The sequence below is a fragment of the Lepisma saccharinum genome, chromosome 20, assembly GCF_977018435.1.
Source record: "Lepisma saccharinum chromosome 20, izLepSacc3.1, whole genome shotgun sequence".
In the NCBI taxonomy this organism is placed as follows: Eukaryota; Metazoa; Arthropoda; class Insecta; order Zygentoma; family Lepismatidae; genus Lepisma; species Lepisma saccharinum.
This window is the reverse complement of record NC_139248.1, coordinates 37,090,276-37,115,729: the sequence shown is the minus strand read 5'-3', so window position 1 is coordinate 37,115,729 and position 25,454 is coordinate 37,090,276. Positions and strand designations below refer to the sequence as shown.

Below are 25,454 nucleotides of genomic sequence, written 5' to 3'. Positions count from 1 at the left end.
TAGGCTTATGGGACCATTATTTTATTCATTCTCTCGGGAATATCAAACATCCGATGACGTAGAAAAGTACATGGACGGAAAAAGGACACGTTAAACTATGTCATAGTAGTAGGAAAAGTCGAAACTCCCATTTGATTAGCTGTAATTTGAAGTTGAAGTTGATGTCCCATTAGGAATACATGGGATTCGGTAAATACTAATTCATCATATTTTTCAAAAATCTTATAATGCTTAATAATCAACTTAGGAAACCGCTTCCACTTGCCACATGGGGAGAAATTCATACTCTTCATTTCTGGTGGAGATCTTTTTAGTAGCACTGCTCATTCCGACGATATTGGAATAAATGCATGCCTGGTGCGTAATTGTCCCTCTTCGCCTTAAGGTGAGTTCACATTTTCTACTTTCACAAACTCAAACAGAAGTCACAAATGGTATGAGATGTACTAATATACGAAAAATTGTTGTTATAAGAATTTAAAACTCAAATTTACCTAACCAACTTCAAGATGTCTTATCCTGAAATAATCTTCCGTCTGTCAGATAGATTGTTCTGCAAACGACACTAACAAAGTAAACAGATCAAGAGAATTCTGTTTTATTTTCCATGGAGTTTTATTTTCCTTCCTTGATAAAAATAAACACTAAACTGGACTCAAAGCATTTATAAATATAAATTCAATGGGATTTGGATTAATAAAAGTTGCAATTTTTCACGTCTACGGAGAACAATTCACATAGAATTCATGCATAATTCCCAGAGCCAATAATCCACACATAATTCCCGCAATTCCCGGTGAGTTACCACCCTGTAATAGGGCAGATGATACAACAATTCAAACTTAAGTTCATGGATTTTAGCCATAGAAACCATTGACACGTGAACAGGGTGCATTGTCCTGGTAGTTTTGTCAATCATTTTTTTTAAAACACTTGCACATTCACCTACTTCACACGATCAAACAATAACTCACAACGCACTAGGTTGAAACTCTGCAAGGGCTCATTTGAATGATCAAACTTTTCGACCATGCGTCGATTTCGATTATGGTGCTGCCATGTCTGCTTCCTTTATCTTATTTTTCAAACTACCCTTGTACTTTTTACCAAAACACACGCACATGAGTTCTGTCAATTACCCAACACATGGACTTCAATCAATCACATAGGCACTTGCCATTAACAGGGATTTCACACCAAAGCCACAAGTAGCAGTCTGGACAAAGCCGAGCACTGGAATGGCCCTAATATGACATTCACATTAATTCTGAGATTTTACCCCAAAGTGACAAGTTACAAGCAGAGCCTGAATAAAGCAAAGAGCTTAAATACTAGAGTTGTCCTAATTCCTCATTCATGGACTCTACGTCTGCAAGGAGTGCCCCTCAAAACGCAAGCAGTCCTATCCCAAAACATTGCACCTTTAATAGGGTATCTGTCAGGGTGGACAAAAACCATGATTTTTATTTAAAAAAATCATTTTTAATCATTTTTTTTATTTAAATATATTTTTTTATACATTTTTTTAAAAAAAATATTCTTAAAGTTGCTTGCATGTATTTTGGCACCATACATATAGATGTGTTTTTTTTTATAGAAAGGCCTTTTCTAGTAGATGGCCCTGTAAAATATTTGAGCAGTTTAATTAAAGCGAATTAAAAAAATATATGGAAATAAATATTTTTCGGTTTCGGATACTGTATACATGAACCTACTATGGAAATGTTTTTTGAGTGTGTCAATGAAACTATAATACATAATTTCAGTAACTTTTCTTCTAGTGAAAATAAAACATTCTGGAAGTATTTCTTAAAGTCTTTGTAGCTGAATTTTGGCAGGTTTTTTTTTAAAAAATGATAGCTTGCAAAATATCAGCTGCCATGTTTATTTACAGTCTAATGATACGGTTTAACATGATTAGTATTTATTTTGTATGTTTTCTACACAAAATATTTGCTATTTTTGCCTTTAAAAATTATTGAATTTTAAATCAAGATATATATATATATTTAAGTGTGATTATAGAGTTTACATATTACATTTCCTTTCATACGAGCTTCACCCCATCAGCACTTATATTTTGTTTACTTCTTTTCCTTTCTTAGAGCATAATAAACACTATTAAATGATTACGAGATTAATGTTCTTTCACCAAAAGTGACTCTGATATCTACAAAATCTTTATGTACATTATTCTATAAATTATTTCTTTTAAGCAATTTAAATCATTAAATCAATACACCTTGGCACTAATATTAGTAAATATTATGAACTCAGCCGTAGTAATTCTGAAATCCGTGAAGAGAGCCCCACCCATAATGGCACAAATTATAATACATGTTCTAAAAATTAGTACCGAATTAGTGCTATCAAAATATGCAATCCAAAAAATTAGTGCTACTTTAATATACCAGAAAAATGAAAATGATTCTGGGTGAGACTAACTTCACGGTGGCCCCACTCACAACAGCACAAATTACGAAACACATGCAAAGATTTAGTGCTAAATTAGTGCTGATCAATCTGCATGAATGAAAAATTAGTGCTATTAATACAATAAAGTTATTACAGATTAATAGATTCCTTTAATCTCTGGCACCTTTTAAGCTAACCTCATCCACAACACAATAAAGGTTTAATTCCCGCGACAAGTTTTAGTGCTCAATTAGTGCACATCAATCAGCATAAAAGAAAAATGAGTGCTATGAATACAAGCAAGTTACTAGAGCTTAATTGATTCATTTGAATCAACACTTGAAAATTGAATGCAGTCTTTAAATTTACCATAAAACTTTGTTATTGTTAATGTTAGTAAATTATACTCAGGTCTCATCTATATACATCATGTTTATTATTTAAGTTTTGCGTACAAGAAAGTTTCCTCACATGTAAATAGTTAAGAAAACCAATAAATTTGACATCACTTTTAAGATATCAAGAATGATCACCAAATGTATAGAATATATGATCAAAATTCAAAATTGAAATTTTAAAATAAAATATTAATAAACACGGTAAGATCAATTTTTCACAAGTGTTAAAGACGAAACATACAACTTTCAAATGAAAAAACACAGTTTCATACAAGTATGCTCACACATTAATAGTTCTTGCAACAAATACATTATAAAACAGCTTCTTTAGAATTTGTTTAAACACCACCATAATACAAGCAAAACTTGAACACATACATCATGTTGATTTTATTTTCAGGTTTCCTTTTTAAAAGAGAATATTTTCTAAATTAGAACTTGTCTTACAACATGTTCAGCATATGTTATCTGGATATTATCATTTTTCATAATTTTTTTTGCGATATACAATAATAAACTGATATGTAAAATGAATGCACTCTGATAGTAAATAATCAACAACAGGGAATAACTGATGGCTCCTACTCTATTTATCAAAAATATTTATCTCGGTTAATGTATGCATAATGTAGAAAATATACATCTTAGCACTATATATTTAATACTATTTTCAGTTATATATATATGAAATGATTTTTTTCTTAACTAAATACCATGAACTGGCTAAAGAATGGACTTGAGGAAACCCAGACTTTCCGCCTCCAGTTCAAGGGGGCAAAAGCAATGTTGCTACCGGTTGCTACACGCATGATTTTCGTCCAGTCGTCCACAACACATCTTTCTGTCAACAAGCTTCCTTCACTTGCATTTCAGGGAGAGGCAGGGAATCTGAGACCCATTCGCTTGCTGCAGTGCGGCAACCATTAGACTTTGCAATGCTTGGCCTTGTTAAGAGTGCCACCCGTTTCGAAAATGGCTCGAAACGAAAAATTTGGCAATGCCTCACCACGGCATCTGGACAAAGCCGATTGGTTCAGCATCTCATGTGACTCTCCGTGGCTTTCAACAGAAAAGATAAGAATAGAATTTCCAAGTCCATTCTCTGGCTGGAACAACTTTAGCCAACTAACATTTTTACAATAAATACTTATCCTTAACGTTTTGCTCATGTACTTTCTATCTGTGCACATGTACGCGCATACGCTCATATGTATGTATGTATACAGAGGTTGTTCGCTTTATATCCGACCATTTTCGATTCAGTGCTGCCACCTGGCATATCATGCTGGAACTATGGGTCTGCTGGCGGGAGCAGTGTTGTGTCTGACCTTGTAGGTGCGTGAGTGTTGGTAGAGAATGTTATCAAATGGCACCAAAAATCTACAGGTATTGGGAGAGTTACATAATGGGCCTTTTCCATGCTAAGTTTTCATACATACGAATTGTGAAACACTCGGGGTGACTACTGCAAAAGCTATTGTGGCCCGTTACTCACAACAGGCTCTACTTGCGAAACATTCACCACCAGAAGAGGGACTGCACGCAAAGTGTCACATAGCATGGCAGGGAAAGTTTCCCTCTTGGCTTTATGGTTGTGACGGGATTCGGATGTGAGGGTAAGTTGATGATACGCAAGGTGGACAAAAGGTGAATGCCAGATACTTCCTACGACTCTATTCTGACACCAATCTATCGGAGAGACATCCCACAATTGTATGGAATGGATGCGAACCAGGTGATGATCCATATGGACAAGGCTTCGAGTCATACCGCCAGAACATCACTACGTTTTCATCAGGAAATGGCAGAGGAATTAGGAATTTGTGTCATTCCGTTTGAAGACATTCCTGTGAAAAGCCCAGATGCCAGTCCAATGGATTTTTGCGCATTTGGACTGTTGAAACGACGTCTTCCAACATCACCGCCAGCGCACCCTGAATGGTCTATGGAAAGCTTGCAGGGAGGAGTGGGACAGAATTCCCATGCCTGTTCTGCACCGGAGCTTGTTGCAAGGGAAACTGCGATGCCGGGCGATAGTCCACAAAGCAGGGGGTTCAATAGAACATGATCAGTGGTGGCGGCGCGGTATCTCTTAAGGTGAGTACCCGTCAAAAATGGTCCGATATAAAGCGAACCTTCTGAACATACAATTTTAATAACAAATATAGCCCCGGTGGCTCAGATGGTAACGCATCTGACTACCATGCTAAAGGTACCAGGTTCAATCCCTGGCCGGTTCAAATCCAGGAACTTTTCTAACGTTGGAAGCGTCGAATAACATGGGTACCTGGGGGAAACCCTGGGGGGTAAAGGCGGTCAGGGGCGTGATGCTGATCACATCACCCCCACTCACGACCGGATCAAGAAGTGTGGGGCGTTACTCCCACACCCCCTATACGCCTTCATGGCGTGGTGCTAAGCACAGGGGAGCACTTTACCTTTTTTTTATATATACAACTAATACTCCCACATGAAAATTTTCACTGGAGATAGTATCGTTGTAATACATACGTCAACTCTACATATTGGGACACTAATACTTCAAGAAATCTTTTGGAAAAGTGCTCCCTTCAAAAATTATACACACAATTATAGTGAATTATCAACATAAGCCCCGACAGACTATTATTCTCTACAGCAAATACACACATATAGATAAAATTAGGAGAAAGAAAATAATCAACAATGTGTATACGTGTATAACGCTACAATTACCAGTTAAACACACTCAAAAAGTGGACATTATTATAAAGCATTATTAACTTTACTACAAAGAAACTAAATATTTAGAGCAAATATATTTAACATTGGAAAGTGTGTAAAATTACAGAACTACATATGTATATTTTTAAAAATGAATACTGGCAAAATAATATATTTACAGCAAATAGTTCTTGTTATGATCATATTCTTCATGTAAATTATTGTATTTCCAAGACATGAACACATATATAATATTCAGCACAACATACTTTATTCCAACATCTCCTTCAACCTTCTTTACATCTGAAAAATTTTAACATGTATACACAAACTCAAGCCATGTATGTTTACTAAGTAGTGAAAATACATAGCTTGAGTAGGTGTATAAATGTTAAAAAATTTCAGATGTAAAGGAGGTTGAAGTAGATGTTGGAATACAGCTGGAAACTTATCCGTTCATTTTTACTTTTTACACAGTACATACACACAATAAGATTTATTTGAAATCGCATCTCTTGGACTACTAGTTTTACTTTATCGAGAAGGTCATCATATAACTCCCACATCATATCCACTCTGCGATTAAAGCTATAATAATGGCCAAGAGACACCTTTAGTACCGGTTTTTTAATCCTACGACTCCATGCAGGTAAAATACTTTATTCAAGAATGAGATACTACACAGAATGTTCTGTAATGTGCATTGTAGTGGCACCTCCACTCCAATCTCCAGTTGGCCATGTTGTCTCTCTTGACAAGACAAAACATCAATTAATAAATGTTCCCCTGGAATGAACTCTCCTCTTTATTATGCCTGTGCTCAAGGGTTTCTGTGATATTGTTGCATCCCTTAAAATATTTTCTTTGGGTACACTGACAAGCATTGCTTCTGCAAATGGAACTAAGCATTGCGTTTCGCATAAGCTGCAATAATTTTTTTTTCATTGCTAGCTCTATTTGTTATATACGACCTTTCTCCCGAATTTGTGGATCGGCTTGGACAACAAATATGTTTTGTGAAATCCCAGGTAGCTTGGAGAAATTTTGGGATGAACATCGGTTTCGTTCTGTGAGTGAAGGATAGAAACTAAGTTCTTTGGCAAGTGCGGATATAGTCATTTGGTTATCTATTCTAATTACATTATTGTGTAGTTCTGTATGTTCCAGTCTATCTTTCAAGAGTTTTACCCTCATGTCTCTGTTTTCAAGTATCTGTCGCAACTTGTAACCGTCGACATATGCAGTGGCAAAAAAGTGGCACAAAGCATCAACACCACATGTATTTGTGACTGATACCTGTTTTTTGTCAATAATTACAGCTTTTAAAGATGGGGAGCTTCCATTCTTTAACAAGCCAATTTTTGCTTTATCAGGAGCATTGGGTTTACGTAATAACCTTCTCGTCTTCTTCGTGGTAGTTTTGCCAGCCCCCTCCAGTTCTCTAATTCTCCCAATTCAAGCATAAGCTCTTCTTCATCTCCGTGGGGATGTGCCATGCTAACTGCATTTGCTCCATTTAACGCACTTGTGCTTGGTATACTTACTTGGTAATGGATTGAAATTTTTTACTGCATTTTTTTCACATTTTTCCATGCCTGTAGATCTTCTGTGCACATAATCTTCTTTTATACATATATTGATTTTTATCCAAATTTGGCTGGTTTGCGGTTTCTCCCATTTCTTCACTATTTGTCTGCCTTCTGACACAGGACATACAAATTCTGCCTTGTCCATAGCTCTCTTCTTCACCAGAAGCAGAGACAGAACAGCCTTCAATGGCATGCACAGGAACGCGACACTTAACACACTTATGTGCTCCTGCTGGCTGATGTCCATTTATGCAGGCAACACATGCAGTTTCTTTCACTGAAAGGACACGGTTTTCTTGAACGTCTTCGACAATATCCGCTACGTTAATCACTGGCTGATCATGTATGCATTCATCATGAGCAGTTTCCCTACTGCTATCATTATCTTCTGTTGGTCTGGAAATTGCGTTGCCCCCACTCAGGCAAGATAGTCCAGAAACAATTTTCATGGCACCTTCTATTATATCCAGATGCCTCTGCACAAAGACATCCACTCGCAATTGTTTTGTAATGAGACGGCTCTTTAGGTCGTGAAGGCACTTTCTACTGATGCGCCAACTGCTCTTTCATACGGACTTCCTAATGCTAATACTGTTATTGCAGATCAAACAGGAAGTCTGTGCAGGAGTGCCCGAAATTCATTGAGAATTTTGGAACTGCATGATATTGTCTCTGTTTCCATTACCACAATACATTTTCACTTTCCTTGAAAATGTTGTCAACTCACTCCTTCATTTTGACTGACAGATGTCCGGTCCCCTCGAATTCTTCTTTATTTTCCTCATCTGGCTGGAGAAGTCTGCACGTGACATGCGTTGCAGTAGGAATTTTTTTCTTATTTCACACAGTGTCTCTTCTCCTGACGATTGCAACCTCCCTTATCTTTCATTCATGGCTGTTATATATAATTAAAGACTGGATTATAGTTTTGGTTTCTTTCAGAGTTTCCGCCATTGCCACCAGAGCAACACAATGTATATAAAATTCCTTGGGTTTCCTTTTCAACACCTTTACACTCTTCCACCTCGTGATCATCTTCATGAGATGAGCAATGTCTATACGGATTAAACAGGTAGGACATTACACTGTGTGTCTATTTATGAATTGAAAGCTTTGGTCTATGTATGCAGCAGTGCTAGATACTCTACCAAAGGCACGACATACAGCACTGAAAAGAGATAGTGAAAAATTAATAACCACTTCCCTTGGTAGGAAAGCACCTTAACGTATAAATTCGCATAACCAGAAGCATATGGGATTTAAACCTTTAGTGTGTTGTGGATGAGGTCAGCTTAAAAGGTGCCAGAGATCAAAGGATTCAATCCCTAATAACTTTATTCTATTAATAGCACTATTTTTTCTTTCATGCAGGTTGATCAGCACTAATAGAGCACTACTCTAATATTCTAATCTTTATTGGTAATTATATTTCTTGCATTTTTACATTGGCACTTCTGCCACTTTTGACTAATCGTTTTTACATTGGCACTTCTGCCACTTTTGACTAATCGTAACAAGAACGATGAGTAATGATTCGATTAAATTCATGAAGGAACACTCACACCCATGCCAGACAACTTCAGTTGCATAATCAATACTCAATTACTTAACATACTAGGCCATCAAGCCAGCTCATAACAAAATGGTAAAGTTTACACTAAATTACAAGCTATTTATAGACATATCAAATCAGTAAAATTGTCAGTCTACAAAGAATTAAACTGTTCCATCTCAAACACATCCTAGATATTGAAGTAATTAAAACAGATTTTAACCTTTCAAAATATTAATGGCATAGCGAATTACAAGAGATAAAAGACAATGAATGGAGAAAAAATTGGTCATGTTCATGTAACGGAGGTGCAAATTTACATTCAGAAATTGAAACTTTAATTTCAATGGGTGTGAAACTTTGTCCCTTACATTGAAAGAGGAACATAAATTGAGAGTATTTGAAAATAAGATCCTTAGGAAAATATTTGGACCTAAAAGGGATGAGGAGACAGGTGAGTGGAGAAGGTTACATAATTTAGAACTACATAATTTGTATTCATGTCCAGATATTATTAGAATAATTAAATCAAGAAGACTTAGGTGGGATGGCCATGTGGCACGAATGGGAGAGGAAAGAGGAGTTTACAGGATTCTTGTTGGGAAACCTGATGGTAAGAGACCTGTAGGAAGGCCAAGACGAAGATGGAGGGACAACGTTGAGATGGACCTAAAGGAAATCGGTAGGGATGGAAAAGAGTATATAGATCTTGCTCAAGATAGGGACAGATGGAAGGCCTGTGTTGCTGCAGCCATGAACCTTTGGGTTTAAGAAGGCTAGAGAGTTAGTTAGTTAATTAATTGAAACTTTAATGTTATTTCAAATGTGATTGTTCTCTAGCATTACTTGATTTATTCCAGTTCTCACTTGAAAAAAGAGGCAATAAATGTCTCCAATTTCCAATACTGAGTATGAGATACACAGGGTTTTGTTTACAGTGACAATGCTGAAACTTTGGACAATGTATCATTACTAATACATGCATATACAGTGTGTTTTTCTGTCCCTTGTGTGCATGTCGGTGGTCCGCTTGGTGCTCGGCCATACAGCAACATCCATCAAATCGTTTGTGATATCTCCTCTATGGAAACCGTTGGCTTCGAAATGACTTCAAGTTCTCATAATTACAGCTACAATTACATTCAAAATAAGCACGTACCTTGTCACTGGGGATATTAGAAATGTCCTCGTGCATCCACACATTTGAAATTTTGCAGAGCTTTGGTAACAAGACATGCTAAATTGGCACTTACGTTTTCTAACAGCTCGTGGTGCCCGAGCAGCAACTGAAACACAAGGCTTTGTGCATAGCCTGTGAACTTCTTAACCCCATTCCATTTCAGTAACTTCGTGATTTCATTCCAGTTGTATTTTTAAAGTGTTCACGTGTTACAAGTGTTCTTGTTTTCTATTGTTTTATAAAGTGTTCCAAGTGTTTATTTGTGTTTTGCTATAGTTTTAATAATGGCACATACGTACACATTACAACAAAATACAGTCTATGCGACAAACCCCCACACATTAGAAGAACTGAAGGAGAGTATCGGGAGAAAAACTGAAGCAATATATATCAGAAGCTGAACTGTTGCAAGTAAATGGAAATTTCCAAAAAACATGCCAGAAATGTGTGGATGCATGAGGACAACATTTCCAACATCCTCTGTGACAAGGTACGTGCTTATTTTGAATGTAATTGTAACTGTAGTTGCCATCTGGTCGGACACCAAGCGTGCCGCCGACAGGCGCACAAGGGACAGGAAAATGCAGTGTACAATTTAAAATGTAACAGAGTACTTCACAATTGAGGGGCTCAAAGCACAAGTGGTGTAACTAAACACTAAACTTTTTGTACACTAAACTTTTTGTGAAAATGGAGTTAAATGTATAACTTAGAACTTTGGAGTATTAACATTTCAGTGTTAAATTCTTGCTCATAAAGGCACCACTATTTTTGTGCTCAACAGTTAAACATAGTACTATATTATTTAAAGGTGTCATTTTCTCAAAACTGTATTGAATGGAGTTGAACCTCTTGTGCCCTGAACCCCTCGATTCACCTGAGGACGTACATACCTTCACCCAAGCTCTCAGTCCATCAACATTCCATGATGAAATTTTCAGATTCCACCGATGTCCATCTTTAGTGGTTTTGTTACTGGTAAAGTCCTGAGAAGAAAAATCACTATGAGCTCGATTTAAGAGTGTACCAGGTTTCTTCTTAGCTTCAGACTCTCCATCCTCAGCTTTTTTCTTTTGTTTGCCCTTTCCCTTTGAAGGTTTTTCATCATACTCATCATCTGATTCTTCCTCTTCAGCTTTCTTCTTTTGTTTGCCCTTTCCTTTCGAAGGTTTTTCATCATACTCATCATCTGATTCTTCCTCTTCAGCCTTCTTCTTTTGTTTGCCCTTTCCTTTCAAAGGTTTTTCATCATACTCATCATCTGATTCTTCCTCTTCAGCTTTCGTAGTTGTTCCTTGGGCTGCTTTTACTACTTTCTGTTTCTTCTTTGTCTTCCCTTTGTTTGTTTCCTCTGGTTCTGAAAAGTCATCATCACTATCCTTTGTGTGTTTTCTTTTCCTTTGTTCTGGTTCATACTCCTCCTCCTCATCAGAAATACTACTCAAATCACTACTTTCATCATCTGATTCTCGGATATTTTTCTTTTCATTTTTAGCCTGAAATGTAAAAAATACATCATTATATTTACTTATTTTCTTTATGTGCCTTACACAATAGCAGGGATACACCAAAGTAAAACCAATAACGGAATTATACAAAATTTACCAATTCATCAACATTCTATTAATATATGCAATATAGACCAGTTTTGGCATGTACTCACTTTGTTCTCAAGCTTTCACCACAACATCTGGTTTTCTCAGGAGATAACAGAAGGTAAGACAAAGCAGTGTGCCCTGTCACTCCTTTTTACTCCAACTCTGGGTGGCAACTGACTGTTCCATGCACACACACACAGTCAGCTGATAGCCAGAGTTGGAGTAGAAAGAGTGTGACAGGGCACACTGCTTTGTCTTTTACCTCTTATCATCTTTTTAGCCTTTAACTTACCTTCGCATGTCTTAAATCTTCACCTTACTTGTCCCATCTCCTGAGGAAGCCACATGATGTGGTGAAAGCTAGAGAGCAAAGTAAGTACAGGCCAAAACTGATCTTTATTACTTAGTGAAATGATGGCATGTGGTGTAAGTTATGCATTATCCTATTAATCCACCATAAAACTACCAATGTACCATGGTGAACCTAAATGACTAATTTACCTGATCTATTAATGTATGTATTCAGCTTATTGTAATGAGTATTACCTTAGAAAAAGCAACTGTGAATTTACACATTTACTTAACACAATAAGTGTACGTAAATTCTTCCTTCATGTTAATTTTAAGAAACAACAAACAGCAAAATTTTGCTCTAAATTACATGATTAGTAAAACTTTCTCTGATTTTAACAGTAAACCTATAAATTGATATTATCTGTATTAGCTAATTCTTACAGAGTAATCATAAGAGTATGAGAAGAATGAGTATTATGACTCAAAGATGGATTTATAGGTGGACCCATGCAACACCATATCATGCCGGAGGCGTGACTCGAACCCGGGACCCCTGGCGTCATAACTCGATAGTCTAATCACTCCACCCAAGGGATCAAGTGGAAGAACTGGGGGTAGCTTCTTAAAAGCAAATTACACCAGCGACCTTCAGTGGATCCGAAATCTCCGCTGACATGGGATTCTAACAGAAATCCAGAGGAAGCATTGAAATAACGCAACGTCAGCCTTAGGCAAGAAAAGACAGTTAATGACAAAAAGGAACTCGCCAACGGCTTTAACGATCAGAAATTTGAATCTTCCTTAAATAGTTCAAGAGAACATTTCTCAGCCCAGTTGTACTCAAATTTATCACGTGAACAGTTCTTGCCTCACCAACTGATATGTAAAGAGTTATCGCGGGGAGTGAAGCACTATTGAAGTTTCATTTCAGGGACGGTGTCTTCACATCTAGATCTACGGGTTAAAAACATTCCTTTCTCACCCTCCTGCCAGACCAGTTAACCATAGAAGTGTTAAAATATAATGTTTAAAGTGTTCTCCTTATTTCATAGGGGTGAGCTCCCATTTGCTTATTTTACGTGTTAATGTTGTTTCTCCGGGGTTTTACCCCAAGCTATAAGAGTACCTCTCCCAAATCAAGCGAGTAGCTTTAGGCTGACATAGACTTAAGGAACAATCCCCTAAAATCTACTTTAGATTTTATACGTGGTGGAGGTGTGGGGCAGCGAGGCACGAACTAAGGTACTGACAAGCAGTGGTCAAGAGCGACCACACGTCAAAGCCAGGCATCGAACAGGCACCAATGCAGCACTAGGGATCGTGTCGTCAACACTAACCGTGTTGAAAGCCAACCAAAAAAAACAAGGAGGGGGATTGAAAATCATGCAAAAATGTAAAAATAAAATTGAAAGTTAACGGGTAGCGGTAAAAAAAAAAATCAGAATTTTGATTATCCTAAAAGGAGTGAGCGGCTTAAGGTTCAGGGAGCAAAAATAAGAAATGAAAATTGTTCAAGCATTTTGCGGGAGAAAATGGATGAAAAAAAGTACCCAGCATCTCCATTACTTAAGGTTATGCCAGCCTAAAACTACTCCCTTCATTTGGGAGAGGTACTCTCACAGCTTGGGGTGACACCCCAGAGAACAACGTTAACACTTAAAATAAGCAAAAGGGGCCTCACCCCCGTGAAATAAAGAGAACACTTTAAACATTAGATTTTAACACCTCGATGGTTGACTGGTTTTATACTACACTTCCCCCCATGCACATAAATATAGTACTTTAATCACATTATGCAGACAGATCTGATGTTGCAAACCCAGGTCGATTGATTTTTTTTAAAAAAAAACAGATTTAAATCACTTTCAATAAATAATTTATAGAATAATGTACAAAAGTAATTTGTAGATACCAGAATCATTTTTAGTGAAAGTACATTAATCTCGTAATCATTCAATGATGTTTATTAGGCTCTAAGATAGGAAAAACAGGGAAAAAATATATGTACTGATGGGGTGAAGCTTATGCAAAAGGAAAATGTAATATGTAATCTGTAAACACACTAGAAACTCCAGACTTATTTTTTATCTTAAAATATGTACATTATACCATCCGCTTTGTCCCTTTATCCATCAGCAAAATATGAAAAATGTTCCAATTTGTTGTTTTAAAAATCTCGGCACCTTAATACATATGTACTCAAATAACTTACAATATAACAACTTAAGTAACTTAACCCTCCATTAGGCACATGGCGTACAGGTGTCACCCATCAATATTCATTGTAAGATTGCAACAATGTGAACTATACTGCACATGAATGCTTTTGTGTAGCTGAACAATCTCTTTGTCTTTGTTCTAGGCTCAGCTGTTATAAAGTTCGTGTCAGTCGCATCATTTGGGGAATATGAAATATGTAAGAAGAAAAACATCAAAATGAGAAAGACAGAGAACACAACACATTCAGATATTATATGATAGTATGTTAAGCCAGTCTCACACGGTGGTTAAGTAGGTCCTCACTTCCCAACCCACCTGATACTCAAAACTACCATAAGATTTTTTAAGTCTTCAGTTCGCGAAGGTAGCAAAAGGGTTCTCACACGATCCTTAAAATCACATCTTTAAAAATGGCAACTGCACAAACACGGTATATCAGTTCTCAAGTTTAGATCCTAATAACTGCTGAAGATTTGGGAAAATAAGGTTTTCTTTTAAAAGAATAAGAGAATAACATTGGCACTGTTGAAAAATGGAGCACATGTAACCCATGACAGTGAATGTTAGTATATAACATATGTTATTTCAAGTTGATATACCACTTTATGGACACACTAGCATAAAGTTGTATTTCCCGTATATTACGATAGAAGTTGCATATTCTAATGAAACCCTTCTCGTACGGTTTTGAAATATATTCCCCAATACAAACTAATCCGATAAATTACATAAACTTCACAACATTCAAAATTCCGAAAATTATGGTGTTTACTGTTTACATTAAGTTACCATATTATATTTATATTTCATTGACACTTCTTTGCTCCTAAAATACTTATTGTGAAATTTACTTTGAAGTCCATGAAGAACTAATTACAATTCATAATTAATATATCATTACAACACTAGCAGATTTATTTACTGCGTTGCCACAAACAGCACAGTCTATTTGTTACAGCCAACAAACCAGAGAGTACATACATATGTATGTGGCTGTTCCGTGTTTACTTCAAAATAGTATTCACGTCGGTTGTGAAAGTAAAATACCAGCATCACGGTAGGAAATTTAGACATACAAACTACTTTTTTAAAACAATAATAATTAGTAGACTCTTCACCTCACTCAACAAATAAAATATTCGCCCCAATCATTTATTTTATATAGCTGCATTAGTCTAATCTTTTTCTTCTTTAAGCTGCGTTGAATAAACAGTCGAACATCTATTGTCTATCATCTTCTTCTACTTCCTACGGGCAGTGTGCTCCTCAATTCTCATCGGTAGTTCTATGGTATTAACAATGGATTTACGGACGGTTTCTAATTCTGTTGCGAACTGAATAAGAGAAAGCTCTCACACGACCATTAAGTAAGGAAGCTAGAAGTCGATCGCGAAGTGAGGACGTACTTAACTGGCGTGTGAGACTGGCTTTAGTGAGGAAGGAAGAGGACATGTAGGTATGTGTTAGTGATGGAAGTGACCACATGAATGAAAGTTAACATGACACTATTTCTAATGTTACATATTCCAGCACGTGGGAGACAACTGTCTCCCAAGCATCCAACTGACATGAACTTTATAATATTATGTCATTTAGAAAGTGCAGCAGATAATTGCAGCTGATCTTATAAGAAAGACATAGTAGCATTCAACAACATGTGTTTCACGATGTATTTCATACCTTAAAGATAGCTAAAGGGTTGGGGGACAAGTGTACACCTCAGGCCTATGCATATTACAAAAAAATTGCATCCCTAAGGCAGGGTTAAAAATCATACCCAATACAAAGGCAGAAAGGATAAAACTTGCATTAATGCTAATTGTTCATAAAAGGTGAGAGGTATCTTTCATAAGTACATGAATGTGATAAACAACTTTCTCCAGAAGCTGAGCAGCAGTTATGGATGATGGATGAAGGTACTGAGACACTCAGTGGCATCTAGAGGTCAAATACTGAAATACAGCCAAAAATCCCATATTGATACCGGTGCAGGTTAATAAGTAGAGTCCGCAAGTTTGGCAAAATGACTCTTTTTATCTACTGCATATATTGATAAAAAATTTCCGGATATACGTTTTTTATGTTGTTTCGAATGTTTTAGAAGCCTTTTCATTTTGCCTATTTGGGACCCCAATGCCTATTTTTAATTATAATGCCTTTTTCAATTAAATTTCACAATTTCTTTAACAAAATGTGTAGGATAAATTATTTTTCTCCCAAAAAACGTTGTTGGCATTTATTTTTCTTCTGTTTATTATGTGAATAATTTTCGCCTTATTAACCCTTAGTACGCCGCACGGTCTGACGAAAGTAAGCCCAGTGTCGCCGAGGCTTTGAGCGGGAAATTTGAATTCGTATACATAATGGAGAAAAATCGTAACAACTCTGGCACTATGGGACCAATCTACTTCGGATAACTTTTGTTTTGCAGGCAATACATCGGTGCATGAAACCATGTAAAATTTGGATGCCCCAACCGTGGGGGGGGTTACGGGCGGGGGCTGCATCCCCCGAATTTCAATGAAAAAAAAATAAAAATTTGGAGTTTGCCCCCTCTTCTCCAGCTACTTTGGGGAGAAAACTGGAACTTTTGCTTTTTTTTCAAAGAATGGACCTTCCGCAACAGAATGAAACTTGATTCATGTTCGTGGGTGTAATACAATTTGAATAATAAGGCAAAACGTGAAACTCTAGCGAATTTTAGCCAATTTGCATATTATTCATAAAATTGTTATAATTGACACTATGGGACCAATCTACTTCGGATAACTTTTGTTTTGCAGGCAGAACATCAGTGCATGCAACCATGTAAAATTTGGATGCCCCAACCACGGGGGGCTTACGGGCGGGGGCTGCATCCCCCCAATTTCAATGAAAAAATCATAAAAATATGGAGTTTGACCCCTCTTCTCCAGCTATTTTGGGGAGAAAACCGGAACTTTTGCTTTTTTTTTAAAGAATGGACCTTCCACAACAGAATGAAACTTGATTCATGTTCGTGGGTGCAATACAATTTGAATAATAAGGCAAAACGTAAAACTCTAGCGAATTTTAGCCAATTTGCATATTATTCATAAAATTGTTATAATTGACACAATGGGACCAATCTACTTCGGATAACTTTTGTTTTGCAGGCAGAACATCAGTGCATGCAACCATGTAAAATTTGGATGCCTCAACTGTGGGGGGGGGGTTACGGGCAGGGGCTGCATCCCCCGAATTTCAATGAAAAAATCATAAAAATGTGGAGTTTGCCCCCTCTTCTCCAGCTGCTTTGGGGAGAAAATCCGAACTTTTGCTTTTTTCGTTCTCACTTGCATCTTGTGTAGCTACTGTGAATCTATTTCTCCCTTTTGACTCGGCTCTTTGTGGAAATATGTCCGGAAGGAAACGTTTGTGCATTAGGGAAATCGATGAGCTGTTATATGATACGAAGTGTTTATGGTGAGGCGTTTGTTAGTCCTAACAGAGGAGGGACGGAGCCTTTGCAATCCTTTCTTTTGTCTATACTTCTGGATAGACGCACGCTTTAGACTCATGCTTTTGGCCTCTGGCTATCGTCAAGCTTCATTGCATTTCTAACATAGAGGCGACAGAAAGCTGACAATGCCAAACCTCATCCAATCCCCTCTCTCCTTCCCCTACCCCCTAATCCCCGCCACTACTTCAGCTCGATAACCAGGTCTAAACACAAAGAAGAATGTGTGCCTTATCAGTACTAAATCACAGCGTTGGAAGCTTGGAGGAAAACAGCATCGTAAATACCAAGCATTTATTGTGTCTGTCAACTGAAGAGCGAACACGTGTTTGGGTGAGCCCAAACACGTGACATATTCCGAGAAAGGAGGGGGTGGGGGGATTTGGAATTTTCGAAACATGATTGCAAAACATGTTCCCGAATGAACTGTCAGTGTTTCAACCTCAATATACATATATAAGTGTGGCAAACCCTCGATAATTGTATCTAAAGCTGTTTGTAACATATGTGTTACAGCGGCTACAAGGGACATACTTTTTTTGTAACATATGTGTTACGGCGGCAAACTAAGGGTTAAAGTAATATTGAACTCAGGTATGTTTCAACATTGCTGAAGGAGAAAAGTGTGAGAAAAAAGTATTTCATGCTAGGATTTTGCATTCCACTGATGAATACCTGTTGCAGAACACCTGCACAATTACGTCATCACGTCCACCATATATGTGTCAGGAGGTTATTGATAAGAAACAGCACTAATGCCCAAGGGCCTTTGCATGGAGTCCAAAATCAAGTTCTCTATCTTTAGTTTAGTTCTGCAAGGAAAGGATCCTGTAGTTGTCATCATGCCGAAATTTAGTGTGCCATTAAGTGTTAAGTTACATAGGTACGTGTGTGAATTTGGTGAAAGCACATACTATTCTTCTCTGTAAGATATGTTAAAAAACAATCAACCATGAGAAAAAATACTTTATATCTCAGCACGTCAACAGCAAAACATAAATCTGCAGTTGCTAAAATGATCGGACAGAAGAAAATATCCCTAAATTCAACATTGGGCACTTCATCCAACAGGCAGTCTCAGTTTTCTCTTGAACTGTGCCAAGCTTTCATGGAAGCAGGAATACCTTTCTGGAAAGTGGGAAAACAAGTCACTGAGGAAATTCCTGGAGAAATACATTAAAGAAACGGTGCCGTCGGAATCTATGCTGCAGAAAACATATTTAAGCGTCTGCTACGAAGAAGCTCAGCAAAGAATTCGTGCTGAAGTTGGTGGAAAAAAGATCTGGATTTCAACAAATGGAACTACTGACACTATGGGACGCTACATAGCCAACATCATCATAGGACCTATGGAACCAACATGCGGAGAATCCTCGTCATTTCTTCTCACGTCAGAACAACTAGAGAGAGCCAATGGTTTGGGTCAATAGCTCAGTTATTCTCAAATTCCCTACTTCTGCTCTGGCCAGATGGTGCACATCATGATGACGTGTTACTTTTTATCAGTGATGCAGCTCCCTATATGAAGAAGGCTGCCATAGCATATCACATGTGTAGCCCACGCAATGCACAGAATCACCGAAGAAGTTAGTGTGTTTCACCCAGAAGTGGACAGGTAGATTTCGAATACAAAGAAGATATTTCTGAAATCTCCCTCTCAAACCCGAAAATTTCAGGAAGTTGCACCTGAGCTTAGTTTACCTCCTCAACCAGTCTTGACGAGATGGGGAACCTGGATATCAGCAGTATTATGCTAACAACCTTGAAAAAATCAGTGAAGTGATCGATGCTCTTCCAGAAAATGAAGTGGCTTCAACTCATGAAGTGAAAAAACTCCTGTGATATTCAGAACTGAAGAATGAACTGTCGTTTATTTTTGCACATTATGGTGCATTGCCAGAGACAATTTCAAAGCTAGAGAAAAGAGGTTTGTTAGCATCCATGAAAATCTTCGAGGAATCTATGCAGCAGATGATGGAAGTGCCAGGAGAAAAGGGGTCAGCTGTTGTGGAAAAGTGCAAACAGGTAAAACAATTGAAAATAATTTGTGATATTCTAAAAGATGAAAATGCTGTTACCGAAATGAGTCCAGCTACATTAGCTTGTTTTATGTATGCTCCAATAACTTCTGTCGAAGTAGAAAGATCATTTTCTATTATGAAAAACATTCTCTCTGATAGACGACTATCAATGAATGTTGAGAACTTTAAAAAAAACACCTTGTAGTTATGTGCAATCACGATGGAGAAAATTAAAATGCTCTTCCCAATGTCGATTTTAACATTTTGCCAGAAATTATAGATAAAAGTAAGTGACTTCCAAATGTGCCCTTTTTTTTTTTTTGTTTATTTTGCCTTTTTTTCATTTTAGTGTCTATTTTCCACATTATAAATGCCTTTTTGCCTGCCAATTTTAACGAAAATAAATGCCTAAACTTCCGGGCTATGTTAATAAGTCATGGTAACAATTAGTTATTCAATAGTCTTATAAAATCTTCCATCATATATTGTTGTTGTTTATGTTCAGATAAGCTAATTTGGACAGAATCTAAAGTTTTCTGTGAAATCCGAAGAGCTGCACCCTGTGTCTTCACTGGGGATGAAACCTGGGCTACCAAGATTACAATGTGAAAGCATTATTAATACACCATCATGTTGCCAATACAATCAGAATAGTATTAACCCTAGCAGGACCAAGGTGTGGCATAAAGTACCACTTTTGAAGTTTTTGTGTTGGTAATCGAAACTGCCTTGAGCAATTGAATTAAAAATCCTGTTTATTGTCAATTCAGATGTGTATTTTCATATTTGCTAAAATTCAAGAGAAAATTTTATCCATTTTAATTTTTTAAACTGAAGTTGATTGAGCCACATGTAGCAGATAGAGCAAAGAACATTGAGGGATTGAATGCAAATACAGGTACGGCAATGGAAAACGTTCTTCAAAGGAAAATTAGGTCAACGGTTGACAATCCCATAGATATATTTACTTATGCAACTGCTTCGAGAAAAGGAAATAGATGTTACATTTGCATTTCCAATGGAGAAAGAAGAAACAAACTCTCACGAACTACAATTTCATGCAATGACTGTGGTAAATGTGTCTGTGGAAGACACTGCATGAAAGTTCAGATCTGTGACAACTGTGTAATTTCTAATAATAGTGAGTAATGCTGAGGAACTGTAATTTACTGACAATGTACAACTGAAATGTGTTATAATGTTTTATTCTATTATTGTTAATAATAAATATGCAGATGTGCATTTCCAAATAAAAAATACTTAACATACATTAAAAATATACCAAATATGACTTAAATTAAACAAAACATACTAGTAGTGCAAAATAACTAACAAATGTAGCGGAATAGTAAAGTGGCACAAAATGCCACCCTTAGTCCAGCATGTAACACATCAAACCTTGGTCCTGCTAGGGTTAAATGCTGAAAATGGGGGAAATTATGTTTAAATGAGATGTTGTGTAGCTGAATGATGTCATTTCAAAGTATTATTTTGCATGAGATTTCGGTATATTGAATTCAAGGCAGATTTAGTATGACAAATTTTGTGCATTTTAGCAGCGTTCATGGAATGGATAATATTGAACACAAGAATTAATTCACATTTGATATAATATACAGTTCACAGTACAGAAAAAAATACAAATTTGAATGTTTTTTTCATCCTAACCTAGGTATATGTTGCTACGGATGCCACTGATGCTACGGAACCAAATATTTATCTTGTGCAAATTTAAAAAACTATACAATACTCATAATTAATTGCAACCATTAGCTCTGACTTAATTAGTTCTAAGCTGTTTTGATTTCTCTGATCAGTCCATTTACTGCTCATCAGTGAAAAAATTCTTTCATTGTGGGCATTTTAGCTGACAAAGCCTAAGGTCTCACGAGGGTTTGACACAAATTTGTTTCTTAAATCACTGAAAATATTGACCAATCTTTCTTCTAGACTTCCTGTTTTTACCACATTCCATCATCATGCCTGACCAATGCTGAATGTGCAAGATCTTGCAGTCAACTTGAAGTTTTGCATGGCTAGTTGAGCCCATATAATAGCAGAATGAATGCAATTTCACGATCTTCATTGGTAATGAAATATATGGGAGGTGGAATAAAAATTTAGCTGTAATACAGGAGTTCCTGAAAAATACAATATTAGAGTTGGGAACTCTTAATAGTGTTGTTGGAAGAGGTCGAAATGGACCTGAGCAGACCAGAACGGCATTCCAGTTGGTGAATGTCTGGAACCTTCCCGTTCCATCTCGTCACTGTCGTAATTAGAGGCAAACAGACAGCAGCATCTTAACGAAAGTAAGGCATTCAGTTTCATGAAAATTCCCCATTTCGAGTGCTGTTTGTAGGACTATGGGTACCGTCGACCCTCCGTACCCCCGCGATAAGGTGTTTTTTGTGTCATTTATGAAGATTATGTTCTATACAAACGATTTGTGTTGTTTTTAGCCTTAGGAGATGTATTATAGAGGAGTAATGAGAGTTTTTGATGGGACTATTTATGACGTCATTTTCATCGTTGCCATCTGCATGTGATATGAAGGGACATGTTGTTAGGTTGTTTGTGTTTTGTAACTTGGAGCCATGTTGGAAATATCGGAGATTGAAGGTTGGCAATCCTGGTGTTACGTCAGGGAGCTCGAAATTTACTGCAGACGATGTTTCGGTAGATGAGGAATGCCTACGAGGTTAGGTTAGGTAGCATTAGCATAAATACAATGACAAATTATTATTTAAGCTAAGAGAACTAAACCTAGCTAGCCTAACCTAACAACGTAGGCATTTTAGCCTAAAATGAAGAAGCTTATCTCCCATGACAGAACACAAGGTTGGGTAACATTATTGTATGAGGGAAACGGATTCCTTCAAATTTACAGGAGAAAGTACTTACGGAAATCATTTTCTTTAGCGTTGTGGAAGTTCCTGAATATAGATTTGATCCATTTTAATGTGAATGCGTGTTGTTTTCTGCGAAAATCTCTGTCCGACACGCTGTTTCTGCTCCCACCATTTGCTTTCTGCATGAGAGTGCAATGTTCCGTGTGTTAAGATGATGCAACCCCGTAGCCAGTGTTTCAGCCTCGCCGTGTTTTCACTAGAACCACGTGTCGAGTATTTTTAATTTTTATTTTTTAACTATGCTTGCCTAACCTAACTTAACCTAACATAACGGAAAATGGTTTTGGGGGCTAACGTGAATGGTTTTTGGGGCTAACGTGAATGGTTTGTGAGGCTAACGTCAATGGTTTGCGACGTATTAGCATAATTTCAAATCCGGGCACAAAAGCAGATATTTTCCAGTGAATGAGGTTGCAACACTGCATAAATTGACAAAACACTCTCAGAACGCCCCCTAAACCAGTACGCTATCACGGCCATAATGTGTTACAGATTCGAAACAACAAGTAACAGTAAGTACTCGTAAATAGAAGAAATAGACATTATCTTAGTTAGAAATGCATTATTTCACCTTAAGAAATGTTCCGCATTCGAAAATAACACGTTAGAAATGTAAAGAAGTCTGAAATATATTATTCATAGGTGTTTCCCTCATACGATAATAGTACCCAAGGTTGCTAAAGTGTTGTGCAATAAGTGAGACCCTTGTGTTCTGACATCAGATGAGGAATGCCTACGAGATTAGGTTAGGCCTGTTAGGTTAGGTAGCATTAGCATAAATAAAATGACAAATTATTATTTAGGCTAAGAGAACTAAACCTAGCTAGCCTAATCTAACAACGTAGCCCCTGTGACGTCAGAACACAAGGTTGCTAAAGTGTTGCACAAGTGAGACAGTCATGTGACATGCTACTGCCCACATTTTCTTTGGAAGGTAGGCGTGCGTTTTTAGTGTGGTCTACCAATTGACACATTTCGCCCCTGCAACCACGTAGCAGAAAGTGCGTTGTTGTTTTAAGGTTAGTACTTTTCACAATTATATAGGTTAGGAGGGCCAGGTTTGATCACAATAGTGATTTCACGTTGTTTTCTTAATACTTTCAAAAATTATATATTTTCTCGTTCGTATTGGAAATGGTTGTTAGGTTAGGAGGATCATATTTGGTACCCATAGTGATTTCACGTTTTTGTTATGCCAGGAGTGTTAGTTTTGCTGCTGTTTGGGAATTTTTTACGGGAAAAATGAGTGATAGTAGTCCCGAATAGGAGTTTCTTGTGCTTACGCGGGTCATACTTTGCAATCAAATACATCCGTTTCATTTGTGGTTTCCTAACGCTGGAACCACTTTTACATTACATAAAACGTTGAAATCTGTCGATTAAAAAAAATCGACGTAATTCTCGAGGGGTGCAGTGGGTTGAAGGCCCCTGACTATGATTAGATCAGTTCAGCTTTATTCTTGGTTTCTAAGTAAGTTTTTAGAACAATCCATCAACTTAAAAATCAGGATTTTCAGTCATCGTAGATCCAGTGCAAATTACGTTTAAGTGATTTCCTTACTTAAAAAAAAAATGGAAAGACAATGACTTCTTATTCATTTTAAATTTAAAACCACAGATGGGGTGAAACTTTCTTGCAGTAGTACACTTTGAGGGAGTCCATATTTTGTTGCTCTACTTATACAACATAAAATAAATGATAATGCTTTGAAGTTTTAACTGATTTTAACTGTGTAGGTTATATGTTGCAATATCAAAAGGATTACGTTCGAATCCCGGCAAAAGCACATATGTTGCTGCTAATCATATAAAATTTTGAAAAAATTCTGAAGTTAACCTAGAGGCAGGATGGATTAACAAAGTAAAGCAAGAAAGAAACATGTTCAGTACGGATCAGTTTGACCAGATAATTGACATGACAGTTCAGTCTCTACGGGACAAAGTCCAGCTATATTGTGAGCACATGTGCAGCCATTGTTCAGTTCTGGGGTTCCAGAGCTTCAGATACAAACAAGTAATATGTCGAAATTTTGAAGTAACACCACACAACATTTTCTTATTACCTTTCGTGTAGATGATTGAGCTCTAGGCATTTTAATATCTTTTGGGTCCCAAGTTGTTACAGAAAAGAAATATTTTCCGGTCACACGTAAAGAGTGAACAAAATTACTCTTAAAATAAAGTAGCAAGAATCGCCTGTCCGACTTCAACGCTGTATTCGACCAAGCAATTTCTTCAGAAATTTCTACATTCAAAAACGTGCAATTACGAACTTGGCATACACTAATATCGAAATTGTCACTACACACGAGCCTGTTTATGTTCCGGACCCGCGCAAAACGCGCGAACATCAAGATGGAAAATGCTAATCTTACTACAAGTTGAACATCACCCCCCCCCCCTTGCATTTAACTGATTCTTTGGTTTAAACATACAGTTCTCTGCAAAATAAGCCCTATTCTTTCAGAATGGATACTATTAATTCAATATGTTGGGTAAGTAAGTCAGTTCACGGGAAGCTACACGTGTCGCTCCAACTGGCCAGTTGTTATTAGGGGTGTGCGGGATCCCGTAAAGTCGGGACCGATCGGGAAAAAAATTGGCCGAGTCTGCTGCCACGCACGTGTCAGCAGTGAGAATAAGCGTCAAATTTGCTCTTGCCACGTAATTCGTCTGCTAAGAGGATGTTATAAATCTTAAGAACAGATTAAGACTAGAGAAATGCAAGTTTATGATTAGTGTGAATAAATGTACAGGTAACATAGAACTTTTTTCTTTAGAAAGCATTTAGTGATATTATTTCAATGCTAACAGAACCTAACCTCAATGCAAGAGCATTTAGGTTTATTATTAGAAGTATGCTAAGGGACCTAATCTTTAAACATTTTTGTGAAAGTAATCGCTACAACTTCACAGTATGTGTTACAGACGTAATTGCATATATAGCATGATGAAATCATGATAAAACAAAGACCGAGTCTGCTGCCACGCACATCATTTTTGAGGTTCCATCAGAAAAAGAACGTGGCAGAAGACACTACCAAAAAATTCCCGTCCCGATCCCGCAGGTTTCTAAACGAGATAGAGTCTGATC

At 37.1% G+C, this 25,454-nt stretch overlaps 1 protein-coding gene across 1 annotated transcript in view; it reads right to left on the bottom strand.

Moving 5' to 3' along the window:
• Positions 1-24,703, bottom strand: part of Rrp1 (Recombination repair protein 1) — a 55,952-nt gene extending 31,249 nt beyond the window's left edge. Inside the window, exons 1-2 of the mRNA XM_083141405.1 lie at positions 24,424-24,703; positions 10,731-11,333 (exon numbers count right to left, since the gene is read on the bottom strand). Coding sequence (XP_082997531.1) covers positions 10,731-11,333; positions 24,424-24,453 — 633 coding nt within the window. The 5' untranslated portion in view covers positions 24,454-24,703. The remainder of the gene's footprint in view (positions 1-10,730; positions 11,334-24,423) is intronic.
• Between the last annotated feature and the right edge of the window lie 751 nt (positions 24,704-25,454).